A 17,211-nucleotide genomic window follows, 5' to 3' on the forward strand; every position below is an offset into this window, starting at 1 on the left:
ATAAATTATTTATAGAAAGACTTTAGTTAGGCCCCTTTCACACTGGGGCGGTGGGGGCGTCGGCGGTACAACAGCGCTATTTTTAGCACTGCTATACCGTCGTTCTTGCAGCGGTATTCGTCCGCTAGCGGTGCGGTTTTAACCCCCCGCTGGCTGACGAAAAAGGGTTAAAAACCTTGTACAGTGCGGCTATAGCCGCGGTATTACCGCGGTATAGCCGCGCTGTCCCATTGATTTCAATGGGCAGGAGCAGTGAAGGAGCGGTGAATACACCGCTCCTTCCCCGCTCCAAAGAAGCGGTTTGCAGGACTTTTTTCACCGTCCTGCCACCGCTTCAGTGTGAAAGCCCTCGGGCTTTCACACTGAACAAACAGCGGCGGCTGTTTAGGGGCGGTTTTCAGGCGGTATTTTTAGCGCAATACCGCCTGAAAACCGCCCCAGTGTGAAAGGGGTCTTAAAGTCCGTCTGAACACTGTTCCACCACATAAACAGAGTATACCTTAGGCATACATATACTGACAGTAATGAACACAAATATTCTTTGACCAGGGCTATTTAACCATTCTGTAGTCGGTCGTAAGAGTCTGAATATTTAAGGTGGCTTTCACACCAAAGCTGTCTTCAGGCGTTTTAGCGCCAGTAATAGCCTCTAACACACGCCTGAAAACCACTTACCACTGGGGCGGTGCACTTGCGGAACGCTCTGAAAAGTCCTGAAGGCAGCATCTTTGGGACGGTTTGGGAGCGGTGTATACACCACTCCCAAAATGCCCTGCCTATTGAAATGAATGGGCAGCGCTGCCGAATCGCCTGCAAAGTGCTTCGGCAGCGCCGCAACACGGACACTTTTAACCCTTTCTTTAACCCGGTAAAGCACCGGCACTTTCAGTGTGAAAGTAGCCTAAAAATAAAAAAAAAACAGGGCCTCCACAATTTATGGAATTTTTCTGTACTTTCTGGAGCAATAGCTGCTATTTCTTCTGTTTTATTTATTGAATCCACTGAATGAAGCCATTCCACCACTGAAGGAGGTTATGTGGTTTTTCCAGTATTTGGCAATAATAGATTTGGCCACATTCAGTAAATGCGTCACAAGTGATTTTTTGAATATATATATGGTAAGCAGCACTCTGATGTAAGTTTTAGCTTGGTCTCAGTTATGCAATAGATCTGAACATACAGCATTCTAAAAAAAAAGTGCGTAAAAGCGGGCAGTCCCACCTTATGTGCAGCATAGTGCCTGTATAACTGCCGCAGTGCCAGTATGTGTCTGGGTACCATGCATGCAACTTGGCAGGAGTGATATACCAGTTAGAAGTTTGTATGAGGTTTCCTGAATGCTGCTACTGTTAGATTACTTGTGGGACAAGATACATGCATTGAGCCATTGGTCATCTGTCAAAGTGGTTTTAAGGACTAACTCCCATTCTTTTTTGTGTCTAGTGGTAGTATCCATTGAGTTGGATTGCAACCAACTATACTCCCCAACAGGTTTATTGTACTAAATGTTTCTAATACAGTGAAATAACACACACTTAGAAAAGGTATGCCAGAAAATCATTTTTACTTGTGACAACACTGTGATTGAACAAGTGACCACAGTAAAGCGGGAAGCTAAATTTGCCTTCTTTCAGCAAGGTTGGTAAAACCTAACTACAGAACACACCTTTACAAGGATCTGATTGACTTTTGGCAACATCTTTACAATGTACTGGAAATCGTTACCCCAAAGTAGATTTTTTTTCAAAACTCCACAACACTGAAACCTCAGTTTTGTATGTTGATTTTTACATAAAAAGATAACGCGTTTGGGAATAGCTTTAAAACCTAGTAAATGATAAGAAATTACCCGCTGCCAGATTTTAATAGGGTAAAATGGAGAAGGGGAGGACACTTTTTATGATGTGCTTATTGTATAGTATGTCCATCCATTCCTTTTTGCCAAATTGTTCATATATTTTGTTTAAATGAAAAATGTATAAAATAAAGATGAAAAAAAAAAAAAACACTAACTGAAAAATATATTTTTTTAAAGTTTAAAAAAACAAAACAAAAAAAAAAACAAAAAAAAAAAATGTTTTACAAATTAATCTTATATTGCTGCAAGTAATTCTGTCTCTTCAATTTCATACTGAAACCTAGACCGTCCCATGGGGCTACAAAATGTTTGCAGGTTTTCTTACATAGCCACATCGTACAGTTGTGTAAAATGAATCAAATGATTGTGGATTCTCTAACAATCACTAAGTAAATGAATTTTAACAATTTGCAAATAGATGTAGTTGATCTCTTCTGGGCTTGTATCTCGTATAATTGCAAAATTGCTCAGGTAGTTTTAGGAAAGCTTCAAAAATCTCCCAGTAAATTTGTTTGGTAAAGACTTCTCTCAGGTCTGTATGCTGAAAGCCATGGTAGTTTTCAAAGATCTTGGAAGCTGATTGCAAAAGAAATTTCAGCACCAACACTGCAGTGTGAGCAGCTCCAATCCTAAACTGGGCCAAAAAGTAAAAGGTCCCTTCCCAAGCAGGAAAATTAGCAAAAGAAAAAAACAAAAAACGCACAGAGATAAGAACAGGAATATATTATGTAATAGTGATACCCAAAAATTCTGTAAGCACTGAAACCCTGCAATGGGTCACAACTAATACAGCTTTATGCTGCCCTCACCATAAAAAAGGCACGTATTTAACCAGTGCTGACCATATACGAAATTATGCCAGCTTTGTCAGAGATTGAATGCCATTGTTTGCTATTATTTATAGTATTCTAAAGGCTGACCAAGTACAGCCTGACCTCTGCAAGCAAAGTGACTAGCTCCAGCACTGCTTGCCTCAATAAGGCAGTATATTAACAAGCTCTACTGGTCATTGGACAGCTTCATATTGCATCCAGATGTGTCAACATATTGGAAAATCAGATCATTTAGAGACGTGTTCCCCGTTCTTCACTGAAAGAACGAGCATTTCACTGGGCATATTCCACAAAACAGCTGACTGTTGGTGGAAACTAGCAAGGGTAAACAATGTTTGACCAGCTGTACAAAAGTAGAACTAAACTCAAAATGTGATGCTTTGCTTTGGTACAAGGAAATTTAGAAACGTTTATGTGCCTAAGCACTACCCAGGAGAAAAAAAAAAAATGACCTTTTGTCTTGAACTCCTCCTAAAATATAGCCACGGAGTTCCTGGTATGCAAGGGTGCCTACAGTCTTATAAATCTAAGGCTGGGTCTACACCTTCTTCAACTAGTAGTTTGAAAAAAAAAAAAAAAAAAAATTTGTGATGCAGGGACCCCCCTTCCACCAGAATACATTGCCTGCAAGTGCTGATCTAATGCTGGTGTTCCAGCATGACGACCATGCGACAAAAGCCATCGGCTAGACCAGCTTCTGTTGAACAGACAGTGGTACACATGAACCAAAAGTTAGACAGCTTCTGCTGAACAAGCCAACATTTGGTACGTATGTACCAGGCTTTAGTCAATGTATCCGATTGCTAGTCTCAGGAGATTTGGCGTAAATTTTGGCGAGGCCACTACTTTGTGGCTCACTGTTCAACTTTGGGGAGGTTCTGCCTCTACCATGATGGTCACCTTCACACAGACAGTTCAGAACAAGGCATAAGTCAGTAATGAGGAAGAGATCGGCTGCAGGGAGACCACAGGCAAAACTGGTGAATATGCCTTTGCCCTTAGCTTTTTTTTTTTTTTTTTTTCTTTTTTCTCTTCAGCTTCAAGAATTAGGCTCCTCTTTAAGGGCATTGTCACTTTATGCCTAGTGAACGTGATGTTACATGGGGCAATTCTATCATATTACTGAAAATCACTATATTCTCCTATAGATAAGTTGGCTGTTGTAAGAAAATAACAGCTAATCGTACTCAGCTGTTATTTGTTATAAAACAGTTGCACAAGAATGATTCTTGCTCACACAGTAGGGTTACTACCCTGTAGCAAAGCACTTACTGTGTGGTTCGGGAATCCACAGAGATGGATTGCAATGAGAACACCACACGATATGCCTAAATCTTTAGGCTCAGTTCACACCTAATGTAGTTTGCATTTGATCCGTTTCTGCAGTGCGATTTGCATTTTTTATGCTTTTTTTTGGCCAATTACGGTAAAGTGCCACTTAAAATAGTGGTGCTTTACCGTCAATGCCACGTCCCAGTGTGAAAGTGTCCTGACTGAAGCCACTAGGTGAGCATTGCAGCAAGTCACGCCGTTATTTGATAAGCAATAAGCAGCAGCAGCCAATGGATTTTCTTTAGTACAGGCTTCTGTTAACATGATCCTATCAGCACAGGGTCACTTCAAAATAATGACTTACCTGCTAAAAGAAGAATCACTATACCTACACCTCTGGCAGCCTGTTTGTTAAAATGCCACCTCTTTGCTGCTCACCAGCCACTGCATGTATTCCACACTTCCAGGTCTATGCGTACCTGCTCCTCCGCTGCAGGCTTCCGATTCTCCCAATGACTCAGGACGTGGCTACAAGATGCATAAGCCATCAGGTGGAACCACAGCGTGCAGTGGAGGAAAATCGCATTTGAACCAACTAATTGGTCAAATAAATCCAGCGGATGGCAAGGAAAGAAGTAAAGCGGTTTCAACAAACAGGCCACCAGAAAGACAAGTGCAGCGATTTTTTTTTTAAGCAGATATATGATGCTTTCCAAGGGACTCTGTGCTGACAGGGTCACTTCAACCTGTAATGTTTACATATCCATACACTGTTCAGGCATGTTGGCATCACAGAGCACAGTACCGTGTGACATAGAAAACTCCAGATGGCTAGCAACATATCACTTTTCAATCCTGCATCAGATGAGAATACAAAATAAACATTATGCAAAATCAACATAAAATAAAGCGGACTTCCACCCAAAAGTGGAACTTCCACTTTAAGTACTTTGACCTCCTGACACGGGACATTGGGCATGTCTTTTTTTTTTTTGGGGGGGGGGGGGTGGTACCTAGTTTTCATAGATACCCAGCTCCCACCTCCTGTCCTGGCACCTCCAAGCGGAAGTTCACCGCCCCCCACCCTCCCTCCAATCTTCTGGGACATGTCACAGGTTCCAGAAGATTGCCTGGCCAATTTATAACACGCAGTGTGCGCCCAGGCTGTGAAGCCACAGCTGGGCGCCAACACTTGCAATGGTGGCACTGCAGAGAGGAGGGGGAGAGGAGCGAGGCTTCGGACGGCCGCATCGCTGGACCGTGGGACAGGCGAGCGTTTGTTTATTAATAGCTGCTAACTTTTAAATGGGTGGAACTCCACTGTAAGAATTAAGTTTTGCATCTCATGGACAAGCTTGTCTTTTAGCATTAAAATTTGCCAGGCTAGATCCAGTGTATTCTCTAGTTAAAATTGAACTACAGGCTAGATTTTTCTTCCTTTTGGATAGCGTAAGGGTGGGTTATAACCCCCGTCAGTTTTTTTGCCATTTGTGCCCCATTGGTGAGATTTACCATCACTTCCTGTCCCATAGCTAAAAGCCAAAACAAACAGTGAGAAAAATCTCTGCAAATTAAGGGAATCCATTGGTGCCTCCCAGGTCACCAGAACTATTGGAAGATTTCTCCTCTATTACGGTTCTGAGACAATCCAAAATTTGGGTTTTTTTTTTTACTTTTGATAACGGTAAACAGGGTGAAGCTCCCTCCTAACGGAGCACAGACAGCAAAAAAAAAAAAAAAGGAAGAAGTTTTAATCCCTCTCCCCTCTATCCAACCAAAACAAAAAGTAAAAGATTTGTCTTTAGTTATACTTTAAATATGGCGTTCAAATAATTGTTAAATATCAAATTACTGTTACAGTCAAGTGCAGAAACCTCAAGTTATTCCCCTTGGGTTAGGGAGGTTATATTCATTTTCTAGGAATGTTGGTCTATTTTCTATATGTGTATTTGTATCTTACAATCAGAATGAGAGCACTAAATGTAAAATTGAAAAGCTATTTGTACATTCTAGACAAGAAGTACAATAGAGCTGAAAAAGTGTAGATGGCATATAAAACAGCGGAATTCCTCTCATCTTATACTCCGGCTATCATGACTTTGCTAAACATCAGGAAGGTTGAAACCTTTAAGATTACAATAGTTCTTGAAAGCTTCCTGAGGAAATTCCAAAACATGGAGGGAATAGCCAAATACCAGTTGTAAATTTCAATGTAAACTATATTTAACATATCTGCCGGTCTCCAACATTACAACAGTGCAATTATGTAGGTAAATGAAATTAAAACATAATATTCAGCCATAGGCACTCTTGAGCCAAATTTTACTCCACTGGCCTCCCCCTCCCTCCTTATAATTAATGTTAGTGCAGAGCTTGAATACACACAGCTTTGCATTCTCACTGCTGAGGCCTGTAAAGGGCACACCGTACTTAGGCCGCCCATACACGGAGCAAAATTTCTTTCCAGCAACCACGGATTGCAAGAAAGAAATTTTCTCAATTCCCAATTTTCTCAATTCCCCTCAACAGATAGTATTTAGGCAGAAATCCCTTCTGCCGGGCCATTGTCTTCTCCTGCAGGGACGGCTTTCCCCACCCCGCCAGGAGAAGACAGCGATTATTGCTAGGAGCGATAAAAGCCACTAGTGATAATCGCAGGTAAAACCTGGCATGCTGGTTGTACCTAGGTTGATCGATCAGCTTGGTACATTATACACAGTACCTGCTGAACTCCCATCTAGAACAAGCTCTGGGGCCAAGTACAACAGCGCCCCCCCAAATACAGGTTGTAAACACAGGCATGTATCTGTGGAACTATTGCCAATAACGGTTGCAATATGTTGCTCTCCCAGAGGACTGCAGGGAAACTATAGACATATAAAAAGGTGCTACAGCATCTTATTTAGACACTGTGGGTACTGTTCCTCCAAGTAGTAAGCTTAACAACATGCTTGAGCAGTTAATGAAGCTTTCTTTGAAGGGAGATGTGGGTAGACTGTGGTGTCCGTTTATGAAGCGGTGATCCCGAGGATCGCCGCTGATCACAGTCCATAAACAGTTTATGAAACAGTGATAATCGGGGGAGAACATGTTTGAACTTGTTCTCCCGCCGATTATCTCTACACACGGAGAATCCTCATTGAATGACACAGAAACGGCCAGTTTATGAAGCGGTGATCTCACCGCTTCACTGGCGATCTAAGTCAGAATTCACACTCCCAGGTTCACCAGCTCAGAGATGGTGAATCGGGGAGTGAAGAGGAAATCTGGGGGGATCGGAGGGGAAGGAGTAAGATTTTTAACTTCCTTATGCCTCGTTCAGACCCCCCCCAACACTGTAAGCATGTCCCCCTGTCATATTTATGTGTATACATACATTATATATATATATATATATATATATATATATATATATATATATAGTATGTGTATATACATGTATATATAATGTGTGTGTGTGTATACATATGTATATAATGTAGGGGGACTCATTTTATTAACAGTAATTCACGCCGTCTGTCCGTGAATTGAGCGGTGATAATTTATCACTGCTTAATAAACTGACATCTCTGTATTTCTGGTGCTGTAATCTCGTAAAGTCTCACGAGATTCCAGTATCAGGGGCCGTTCTCCACTGTTGAAAGCATTTGTAGATCTCTTGACTCCTCCAAAGGTGAAGCGATCTACAAAGCTTCATAAACTGGCACACAGAGGAGAAAGATCTTCACTGTGAATGCCGGAGAATGAAGCAGTGAATAGATTTCACTGCTTCATAAACGGACACCTGTGTAGAATAAGGAAGAGGACAGACTACAAAAAAATTGTGTGCCATTTTTAGTGTTTTGCTTATTATTATTCAGGCTTACGCTACACCAGGGGACTCCACACTTTCTAAACAAAAGGGTCAGTTTACTGTCCTTCAGATTTTAAGGGCCAAACTATGGCCAATGGGATTAAAAAGTGTCCCAGGAACAGATGCCCCATCAATGCCCCTTAATTGGTTTTAGTGGGAGCAATGGTGCCCCACCACTGGTGTCAGAGGGAGCAATGGTGCCCCACCACTGGTGTCAGAGGGAGGAATGGTGCCCTACCACTGGTGTCAGTTGTGGATGGAATAGTGCCCCAATGGCTGGATAGAGGCAAGCAAAGGGCCACATCTAGCCCCAGCTGCAGTTTGGAGACCAACGCTCTACACAGTACTAAGGCAGCACACAAGGGAAATGTTTAAATAGTCCAAATGCCTAAATCTTTAAAAAAAATAAATAAATAAAACGCTCTAAACGCATGTACATGCATTTTTTACATATTTTTGGTATAATTCTACTGTAGTCTTTGGGGCCAAAATCGTGCCACAACTACACCAAGTACATGTACTGCTTAAGTGTGAACCCAACCTTACATCTCACCCCCCCACCGCAAGTGAAAATACCCCCCTTTCAGTACTACACCCCTAAGCTAAAGTCACCCACAGCAAACTCCCTCTTCAAAAACTACTCATTACACCACAGGTGCAGCAGCACCTGGCAGAGTGAAGGAAGTCCTCCCAGGTCTCCCTTCATGTCATACGGCATGTTAGAGCTGAGGGGGAGCCTAGGACTTCCTAGGCTGACCACTGACTTAAACAACGTTTTCAAAAGTCCATAGTTGCTTCTAATCAATGATACATTTCTCAATAGTGCAAAATGTTTTATGACATCTTATCCCCGCACAATCTAAACCAGCCTTTCTCAACCAGTGTGCCGCCGCACACTGGTGTGCCGTCAGAGGTTCTCTGGTGTGCCGCGGGATCAGGGGAGAGAAGGGCTGTCAGATGAGCCGATCTCCCGATCCCCTGCCGAACTGTACATCGGCACTGTGAGTAGCTCCGTCAACCTCAGCAAAGTGAAAGTAAAGTGCAGGGGAGTGTGCTGTGCTCTCTGCTTCCCCCTACAGTGCAGTACCCGGCTGAATGAGGATGCTGGAAAGGTACTGTGCTACAATCTAGTTTTGTTTTAAAAGGGCTTTATACATGTGTGTGTATGTGTGTGTCTGTATGTGTGTGTGTACATGTGTCTGTATGTACATGTACATGTGCATGTGTCTGTATGTGTGTGTGTGTGTCTGTATGTGTGTGTGCATTTGAGTGTCTGTCTGTATGTGTGTGTGTACGTCTGTATGTGTGTTGGTACATGTGTGTGTGCATGTGAGTGTCTGTCTGTATGTGTTTGTACATGTGTGTGTGCATGTGTCTGTATGTATGTGTGTGTGCATGTGTCTGTATGTGTGTATGCGCGCATGTGTCTGTATGTGCGTGAGCATGTGAGTGTCTGTCTGTATGTGTGTGTGTACGTCTGTATGTGTGTTTGTACATGTGTGTGTGCATGTGAGTGTCTGTCTGTATGTGTGTTTGTACATGTGTGTGTGCATGTGTCTGTATGTATGTGTGTGTGTATGTGTGCGTGTGTCTGTATGTGTATGTGTGCGCATGTGTATGTGTGCGCGCATGTGTCTGTGTTTGTACATGTGTATGTGTGCACGTGTCTGCATGTGTTTGTAGGTCTTGTTTGTGATAGCAGCAAGGACTGCTTCTCCTCTGAAAAGCAACCCATGCACAGATCGCTTTTCAGAGGCATTTGACAGACGGTAAAGAGGCATTATGTTGCCTCCTCACCACCTGTTTTAATGCAGCATTACTACACTGCAACCGTGCAATGAATACAGTCGCAGGGTAGTTGCAGTGCAGCCCCATTTACCCTGGGTATACCTCCAGCTGCAGCCACAGCATGTGTACACCCCCAGCTGCTGTCTCTGCAGCTAAAGGGGAAGAAGTTGGGGGTGGTAAAAACAGCTTAACCATGTGCTTTTACCACCCCTCCAACCTGACATGTGAACAAGCCCTTGGTTCACATCTGTGTGGCTGCGTGCTGCGTGTAGGGCAGCCCATTCATTTCAATGGGCTTCCCTAACCACAAAAATTCAGGGAAGGAAGTCCCCGACCTTTTTTTTTTTTTAAATTGCACGGCACCAAAAGCACATTTTCCAATGTGTGAGGTACCATTAAGAATTAATGGTACCCCTAAAGAGCAGAGCATTTGTCTGTGTGTCAGGAACGAGTGCGATTTTGCGCATGTTCCGCAACACACAGTAACGTGAACTAAGCCTTGGACTGGGGTGCCTCAAGACTGAAAATACTTTTTAAGGGCGCCCCGACTGGAAAAAGGTTGAGAAACACTGATCTAAACTAAAGATTTTTGGAGGTGTAAGCATCAACAGTGGGGTATTTACTTGGAAATATCTGACTGCTCTGTTCCTACAATATAATGTATTTCTCTAAGGTATACATGTATAAAATTAATGCCTCACTCTTCTCCACTCATTCACAAACTGACAAGGAAGCCTTTGAGCAGTTTAGTACCCACCCACCACAGCACGCATGTGCATAAATACACACAAACTAGAAAGTGCCATATTGACATTCATCTTAAGCAAGGCACAAACATTATCCTGCTACAAGTCAAAAAAAAATTTTTTTTTTAATCTAAAAAAAGGCATCACAAGTTTTATAAAATTTGTTAGAAGGAAACAGGTGAAGGCTAGTTGATAAGTCAAACAGCAGGAACCAATCAAGTTTTAATGCAGAGTGCCTTCTAGGACAAAAAGTTGCCTAAATTATTTCCCTCTCTTTAAACATGACACCATGGATAATCTCCATATGAGCTTGCCACATCATACTACCTGGGGTTCGAAAAAGTGGCCTCAGCAATAATATCTACTGGCGTTACTGACGCATGCATAAAACTCACTTGTTCGCAATAAACAACTAAACCATGGACCACAAAAAAAAAAAAAAAATACATACAAAAATTATATAAGCTTGGTTAATCGCAGTTTCCAGTTACAATGTAACTTAGCCCACGAATTCCCATTGTAGTGCAGTTTTAAGCTGCTTTCACACTGATCAGTTTTTCTTCCCTTTTTGCTTAAGAAAAAAAAAAACATTGCCATTAAATACTATAGAACTCTTCACACTGGTCAGTTGCGGGTCCGTTGCATTTTTCCTGCTTACTGCATTTTTGGTGCGGTAAAAAAAAAAAAAAAAAAAAAAAAACTTAAAAAAAAAATTCCAAAAAGTCACCTCCCCACTAAAAAATTATTGAAAAAAGCATGGCAAAAACTCATGTCGTTGAGTTTGAGTCACATCCTTTTTTTTCACAGGTGCAAAGTGTGCCTAAAATGCAGCAAAAGCACCTGCGGTTGAATATATGGTGTGCTTTTTGAGTCGTGTCCTTTTTCACAGGTACAAAACACACCTGAAATGCGGCAAAAAGCACATATGCAGTGTGAAAGTAGCCTAAATCTTGCAGTTTAACAAGCTTTTCCAGAGGAATGTGTGTACTATTGCAAATACAAATGGTATAGCAATGCAGAAAAACTAGACTTTCACTGGGAACATTTTTAGAAATGCCACAAGTTACAATGAATGCATTCTGGAAACGGTCTCTGTGCACTGCAAGGTCTAAGTCTTCCCTGGTTTCACTTCTCTAGTGTCATGTTTTCATAAATAAATACAAGGCTCTAGCTTGACTTGGAAGTTCATTTGGCTGTACACACCCTGAATACCTGCTTAGTTTATTTTCTAATACATTGTACTCCTAGAACAAGCAACATTTAAAACTTCCTACAAACACCAATTTTGTTTCCATGTGGGTGTGCAGAATACTGTTTTTTTTTTTTTTTACTTTTTAAATTTCTGCTATCTTAGTTAACATACATATGTAATGCTCATTGTATCAGGATGCAGTTTAGTACATCATGAATTTGCATTTTTCCGGTTTACTGATTTTGTAAGCAGCAGCGATACTTCAATGGCTCTAAATTTTAAGCTTTTTGCCAACTAGTACCTAAAAACAACACAAAACTAACAAAACTATCTACAATAAAATACTGTGTATAGACAGGCACTACACATTACATAAAGACTTCATGAGAGAGCGGCTGCTATACAGTTTGAGAAGTGCTATTTTACAAAGACATTTCTACTAATTTAATAGAAATAATCATCAGAATCTCCTTTTTTATATGACCATGTATTCCAGTGCTATAAAGTATAGAAAGACCTTGATCCTCAAAGCTTTTTTCCTGTAAAATTCCTACAAACTGTACTCAGACAGGAAATCACAAAGCTTTGACAATATTCTAAACTAAAGTTAAACAAAGCTATTTTATTTTTATTTTTTGTTTGCATGTGTGACTAGGCATGACTGGTATTCTGCTTTTTAATACACTGTTTATGGTTGGAAATTGATGGCCAAACATTCTGAAATTTTGAGCCTTCGAAGTGGTGTTTTGATTGCCATTTTTCCCCCCCTTTAAACTTTTCCCATTAACCGTGCAGACTGATCTGATCATATGAACCGAGGGACCTTTCACCTTTTATGTTCAGACGATGATTAATGAGTTCCAATTTAACAAAAGACATAACAATGATCTTTGTTCAGTGCACAAAAAATAAAATACCGGAGGCGTCCTTGCTGCTTTCCACAAATTAATTTTAGAATTGCGGGATGTTTTCAGGTTTAGTCAACAGAAAAACATTAACAAATAATGAAAAGCCTGCCGTTTTATTACTTTCTACTATTTTTAAATAGGATTTCTGAACTTTGGAAAACATTTTGGCATTAAATATTATACTTTTTAGGCAATCCACATACATTGTATTAGAAGTCTGCAGTTTTAACAATGCAGGTTATTGATGGCATGGTGTTCTTCTAGGAAAAAAAATTGTCAGGCCAAAAAGATGGTGTTACGCTTTATTTTAATTTCTTTAAACCCTAAACTACCCCCTACTTAATGAAGGGTGCCAAGCATGATTAAAAACTAGAGAAGAACCAAAAAAAAAAAAAAAAAACTAAGAGTAGATTTTTTTTGTTTTTAACCAGTAGTTAGAAATCATTCATAAAAAAAAAAAAAAAAAAAAAAAAAAAAAACCCTGCACTTTCCCAACATTTTATTTCAAAATCAATGTTTCAATGTATAGACATTCAACCCTATCATGAGCAAGCTGCTGGTGCTTCAAAAAGCCAGCGCATTTGGCTCAATATGAGAGGCTTTAGATGCACAAAAATCTATAGAGGCAATCAAGAATATTTTTACTGCCCCCTGTAAGTTAATGAGAATGTCTATTGATCTTAACTTGAGCCTTTCATACAGACACTGACAGACGCTGTACTATTCACATTAAGCAAGCTGCTTGTGGAAGACAAGCTCATGGAAGAAAAAGGGAAAAAAAAAAAAAAGTGGAACTTTCAAGCTCTGCTAAAATTGCTAGCACCACATCCATACACTTACAGAAACATGAAAGTGACAGAGATAGGCACTTTTGAAGCTTTATAATTACATGCAAATCTATGCAGAGTACTCCTCTCAAAATAAATATATATATATTCCCGTGACTTAATTAATTTTATGTAAAATGCATTTTCATCTGATAAACAGATCTCAAGGTCCTCAAAAGAACTGTTTTAGTTATTTCAGGAATGGTATTTAGATGAATCGAGAATACAAGCCATTAAATATTTTAACTCCGCAGTTCCCAAAAAGAGCTAATTAATTAGCTTATCTATGGCTATCAGAGTAAGATTCTTGGCTGTGTGAATTAGGCACTGGTTACATTAGGGGATGATTCAGAGTTTCATCAGCACACTAAACTGGGTCACCCCCTTCATATTTAACATACGCCCGCCCTCCATTTTAACCTCTATACTACCATATGGGCTCTGTATACCAATACACAAAATCTCAAGCAAGAATATAGAAGCATTAAATTATAATCTATATAAAATGAGTAGCTTGGAGAAAAAAAAAAATCATCAACAAAGACAACAAGCATCTTCATAAAGGATTCTGTTTAATAATCATCAAGTTCAGAAAAAAAAGGAAATTGTGAAGAAAACAAAACATCTAAGAAGAATTTAACTCCAGATAAAATCATAGTGGAAAACACAGGAAGGAGCGACAATTTATATCTGCAGTGAACTCATTTACAGCACAGGAAAGCAGCTAAAACCTCCATATGGTCTGATCTAACAGGCTGGGAAACACAGTATTCAATCAACTACATAAATATACAGTCACATGTAATTATACTGTGCCTTCACTATAAAAGGAAAAAAAAAAAAAAAAAATCACGTTTTAATCATGTCAAGAACCCAGTTAATAAAAGCAACAGAATCAAGAAAGCAAAATATCCCAAGGTGTTATTTGGCAAGCAATCCTCTTTTGAAGTTCCCATTCAACCTGAAAAGGAAGCCCATGAGGCACAACATGTCAAGTGCAAACCAGAGAAGCAAAAGAAGGCTAAAAACAAACATTCAACTGATCATACACAAATTAAGTATTTAAGATGGGAAATTTCATGAAATTCTCTCACCCAAGTTATCTCCTCTCCCTAAACTATCAATCCCTCAACTGCAGACTAGTAAACAAGCGGGTAGACAAACAAAATCAGATAACATGGACAATGCCAGCATTGAACTCCCCCTCCCCCCTTCTTAAAACCAGTACACCAACACATTATTATTGTTATACAGGATTTATGTAGCACAGACAGCTTGCACAGCACAGAAGAAAAAAAAAAAAAAAGACAGTACAGTCACAATACAACCCAAGAGGGTTAGGAGGACCCTGCTCTGGGAGCTTACAATCTCAAAAGCATTGAAGTCAATAGACAGACTTTACTAAGGTTTATTTACCAGCAATGCGATTCAGCTCCTTAACCCCAGTACTGTCAACCTCCTCCTCCAACAAATAAAAACTAGCTCAATAACTACCCCCCCTCCAAAAAAAGTCCTGAACCCCAGTAATGCCTCCCCCCCCCCTTTCCAATGTAAACAAAAACTAAACAAGTCATTAACTGTCCACTAAAAAAAAAACAAAAAAAAAAAAAAAAACTCCTGAACCCCAGAAGTCACCCCCCGACAAAATATAAAATGTCTATCGTCAATAAGCTGCAACCGCTTCAACCCCCAAGAAAAACCCTATACCCTGGGGCTGTCACCCCGAAAATAAATATCAATAATTTCCCGCCAAAAAAATCCTAATCCCCAGAAGTTATCCCCTCCTCCAATATAGAAGGAAAATTAAAGTCCCCCTCCATAAAAAATTAAAATACTAAATGCGAGTAGTGTCACCCTAAAATCACCCCCCACCCCTTAAAAAAAAAAAAAAGTCCTAACCCCCCCCATCAACTTCTCTTCCAATAAAAGAGTAACTGAGCGAGTCAACAGCTGACACCCTCCAATCCAAAAAGAAATATCCCTAATCCCAGTACTATCACCCACCCAATATACAAATAATAAGTCAATATTTTTTGTCTTTCTATTATTGACTCAAAAACCCTCCAATAATAGAAAGATTTTTTTTTTTTTTTAAAAAGGGTCCAAACCCTCAGCACTATCACCCTCCTCATTCAATGCACACAAGTTGCTGCACCCCCCCCCCCCCCCAAAAATAAAAATGTCCTGAACCCCAGTACTGTTAAACCCAATGTATATAAAATACCCCACTACATTCCAGTACGATCACCCTCCTCATTCAATCGTTAATAACTACCCCCTCCTCCAATATAAACAAGTCAACTGCCCCCCCAACCTAAAAGTCCTGAACCCCTAAACCTCAGTGCTGTCAATGCCTCCAATAGGAAGTAGATAGTTTCCCCCCCCCCCCCAAAAAAAAAGTCCTGATCCCCAGTACTGTCAGCCTCACTCCATGCACACAAGAGTCCATAACTGACCCCCTCCCCTCCCCCCAGTACTGTCACCTCCTTCCTCCAATATAAACAAGTCAACTGCCCCCCCACCCCAAAGTCCTGAACCCCTAAACCTCAGTACTGTCCTCACACACAAGAAGTAGTATAATAAACAGACAATGTAAACATTAAACAGGGTAAATGCCCCCCATAAACAGTCCCGGGGATGTCGGACTAGCCGGCGGTGTTGTCTAAGTTTTCATTCCCCGTTAAGGCGGATGGAGCCGTCGGAGGGTTGTCGGGGGGAGTACGATAGAGCTCGGCGGAGTGAGAGTGCGGTGTCCGGGCACAGAGTATAGAGCGGTGTGCGGTGACGGAGTGCAGAGCGCTGTGCTCTATGTATGTCTATGGGAGAGAGGTGGGAGGACTGAGGAGCGGAGCCTGGCACCACAGCGCCCCCTCCGCCCACTCCTCGCCATCACAGCCCGAGCAGCGGAGGAGACAAGTTCAATAAAAGAAGCCGAAAAAAAAAAAAAAAAAAAAGTCCCGATAATAAAATAAACTTGGAGGAGAGGTGTACGGCGGCGGCGGCGGGGAACGGGACGAGCGGGCGACACACACCGGGGCCGGAGTACACACACCGGGGGAGGAGAGCGGAGAGGGAGAAGAGCGGCGCCACCACTAGCACAGAGCCGGCGCCATCTTGGCTGATCGATGAATTGAACAAAGAGGATCAATTTCTGATAAAACGTTATCAATGAGAGCGGCCGGGGGAGAAGCGGGCGGTTTTGCCGGGGTCCCGGGCGGCGGAGAGGGGAGCGGAGCGGACGGGCGGGAGGCGGGGAGGGAGCGGGAGAGGGTGGCGGGGGAGAGGAGGAGAGAAAACGGAGCTGACCTGCAGCTGCTGTAAATCAAAGCGCTTCCAATATTGAAACATCGATCCCGCATTGGCCGCCATCTTGAGACATATTGAGACGGAGTGAGAGGCTGATAGAGAGGGGGCTGGAGTTCAGGAGCAGAGCGGCGGGCGAAGGAGGGGGAAAGGAAAGAGGAGGGAGGGAGCAAAACACGGAGCGGACTTCTCCACACCCACCCTCCCACTTCTACCACACGGCTCAACACACAGCGCCGCCCGGGGGACGCCTCACATCACTCCCGCCTCTCTCCGACCCGAGGCCCCGGCTTCGGCCTTCTCACCCCCCCTCCTCCTCCTCCTCCCTCACGGGACCTGTGTGACGTCACTGGACACACCGGAGCCCGGCTATTCCAGTCACACACACCGGGCGCCACCGCCGCTCCTGGACGGGTTAACCTCCCCCTCTTCTCCCCACACCTCAGAGACCAAGTGAGGTCAGGCCGCCATACAACACACACACAGGGGGCGCCGTGTCTCTCTATACACTTTTATTAGTGGACATTACAGGGGCGGCCAGCCCGACCACTCACGTGGTCACCAAGAGGTTAACGGGGGGCGTGGTTTGGGGTGTCAGGCGCTGGACGCTGATAGGAGGAGACGGCTTCCA

At 42.0% G+C, this 17,211-nt stretch overlaps 1 protein-coding gene across 4 annotated transcripts in view; it reads right to left on the minus strand.

Moving 5' to 3' along the window:
- Positions 1–16,801, minus strand: part of CUX1 (cut like homeobox 1) — a 536,633-nt gene extending 519,832 nt beyond the window's left edge. For 3 of the 4 annotated variants that reach the window (XM_073616662.1, XM_073616663.1, XM_073616660.1), the window contains exon 1: positions 16,584–16,801. In XM_073616662.1, the coding sequence (XP_073472763.1) occupies positions 16,584–16,646 (63 nt within the window). In that variant the 5' untranslated portion in view covers positions 16,647–16,801. The remainder of the gene's footprint in view (positions 1–16,583) is intronic. The other variant, XM_073616665.1, reaches the window with a different exon arrangement.
- Positions 16,802–17,211: the final 410 nt, after the last annotated feature.

The sequence above is a fragment of the Aquarana catesbeiana genome, linkage group LG02 (genome assembly GCF_042186555.1).
Source record: "Aquarana catesbeiana isolate 2022-GZ linkage group LG02, ASM4218655v1, whole genome shotgun sequence".
Taxonomy (NCBI): domain Eukaryota; kingdom Metazoa; phylum Chordata; class Amphibia; order Anura; family Ranidae; genus Aquarana; species Aquarana catesbeiana.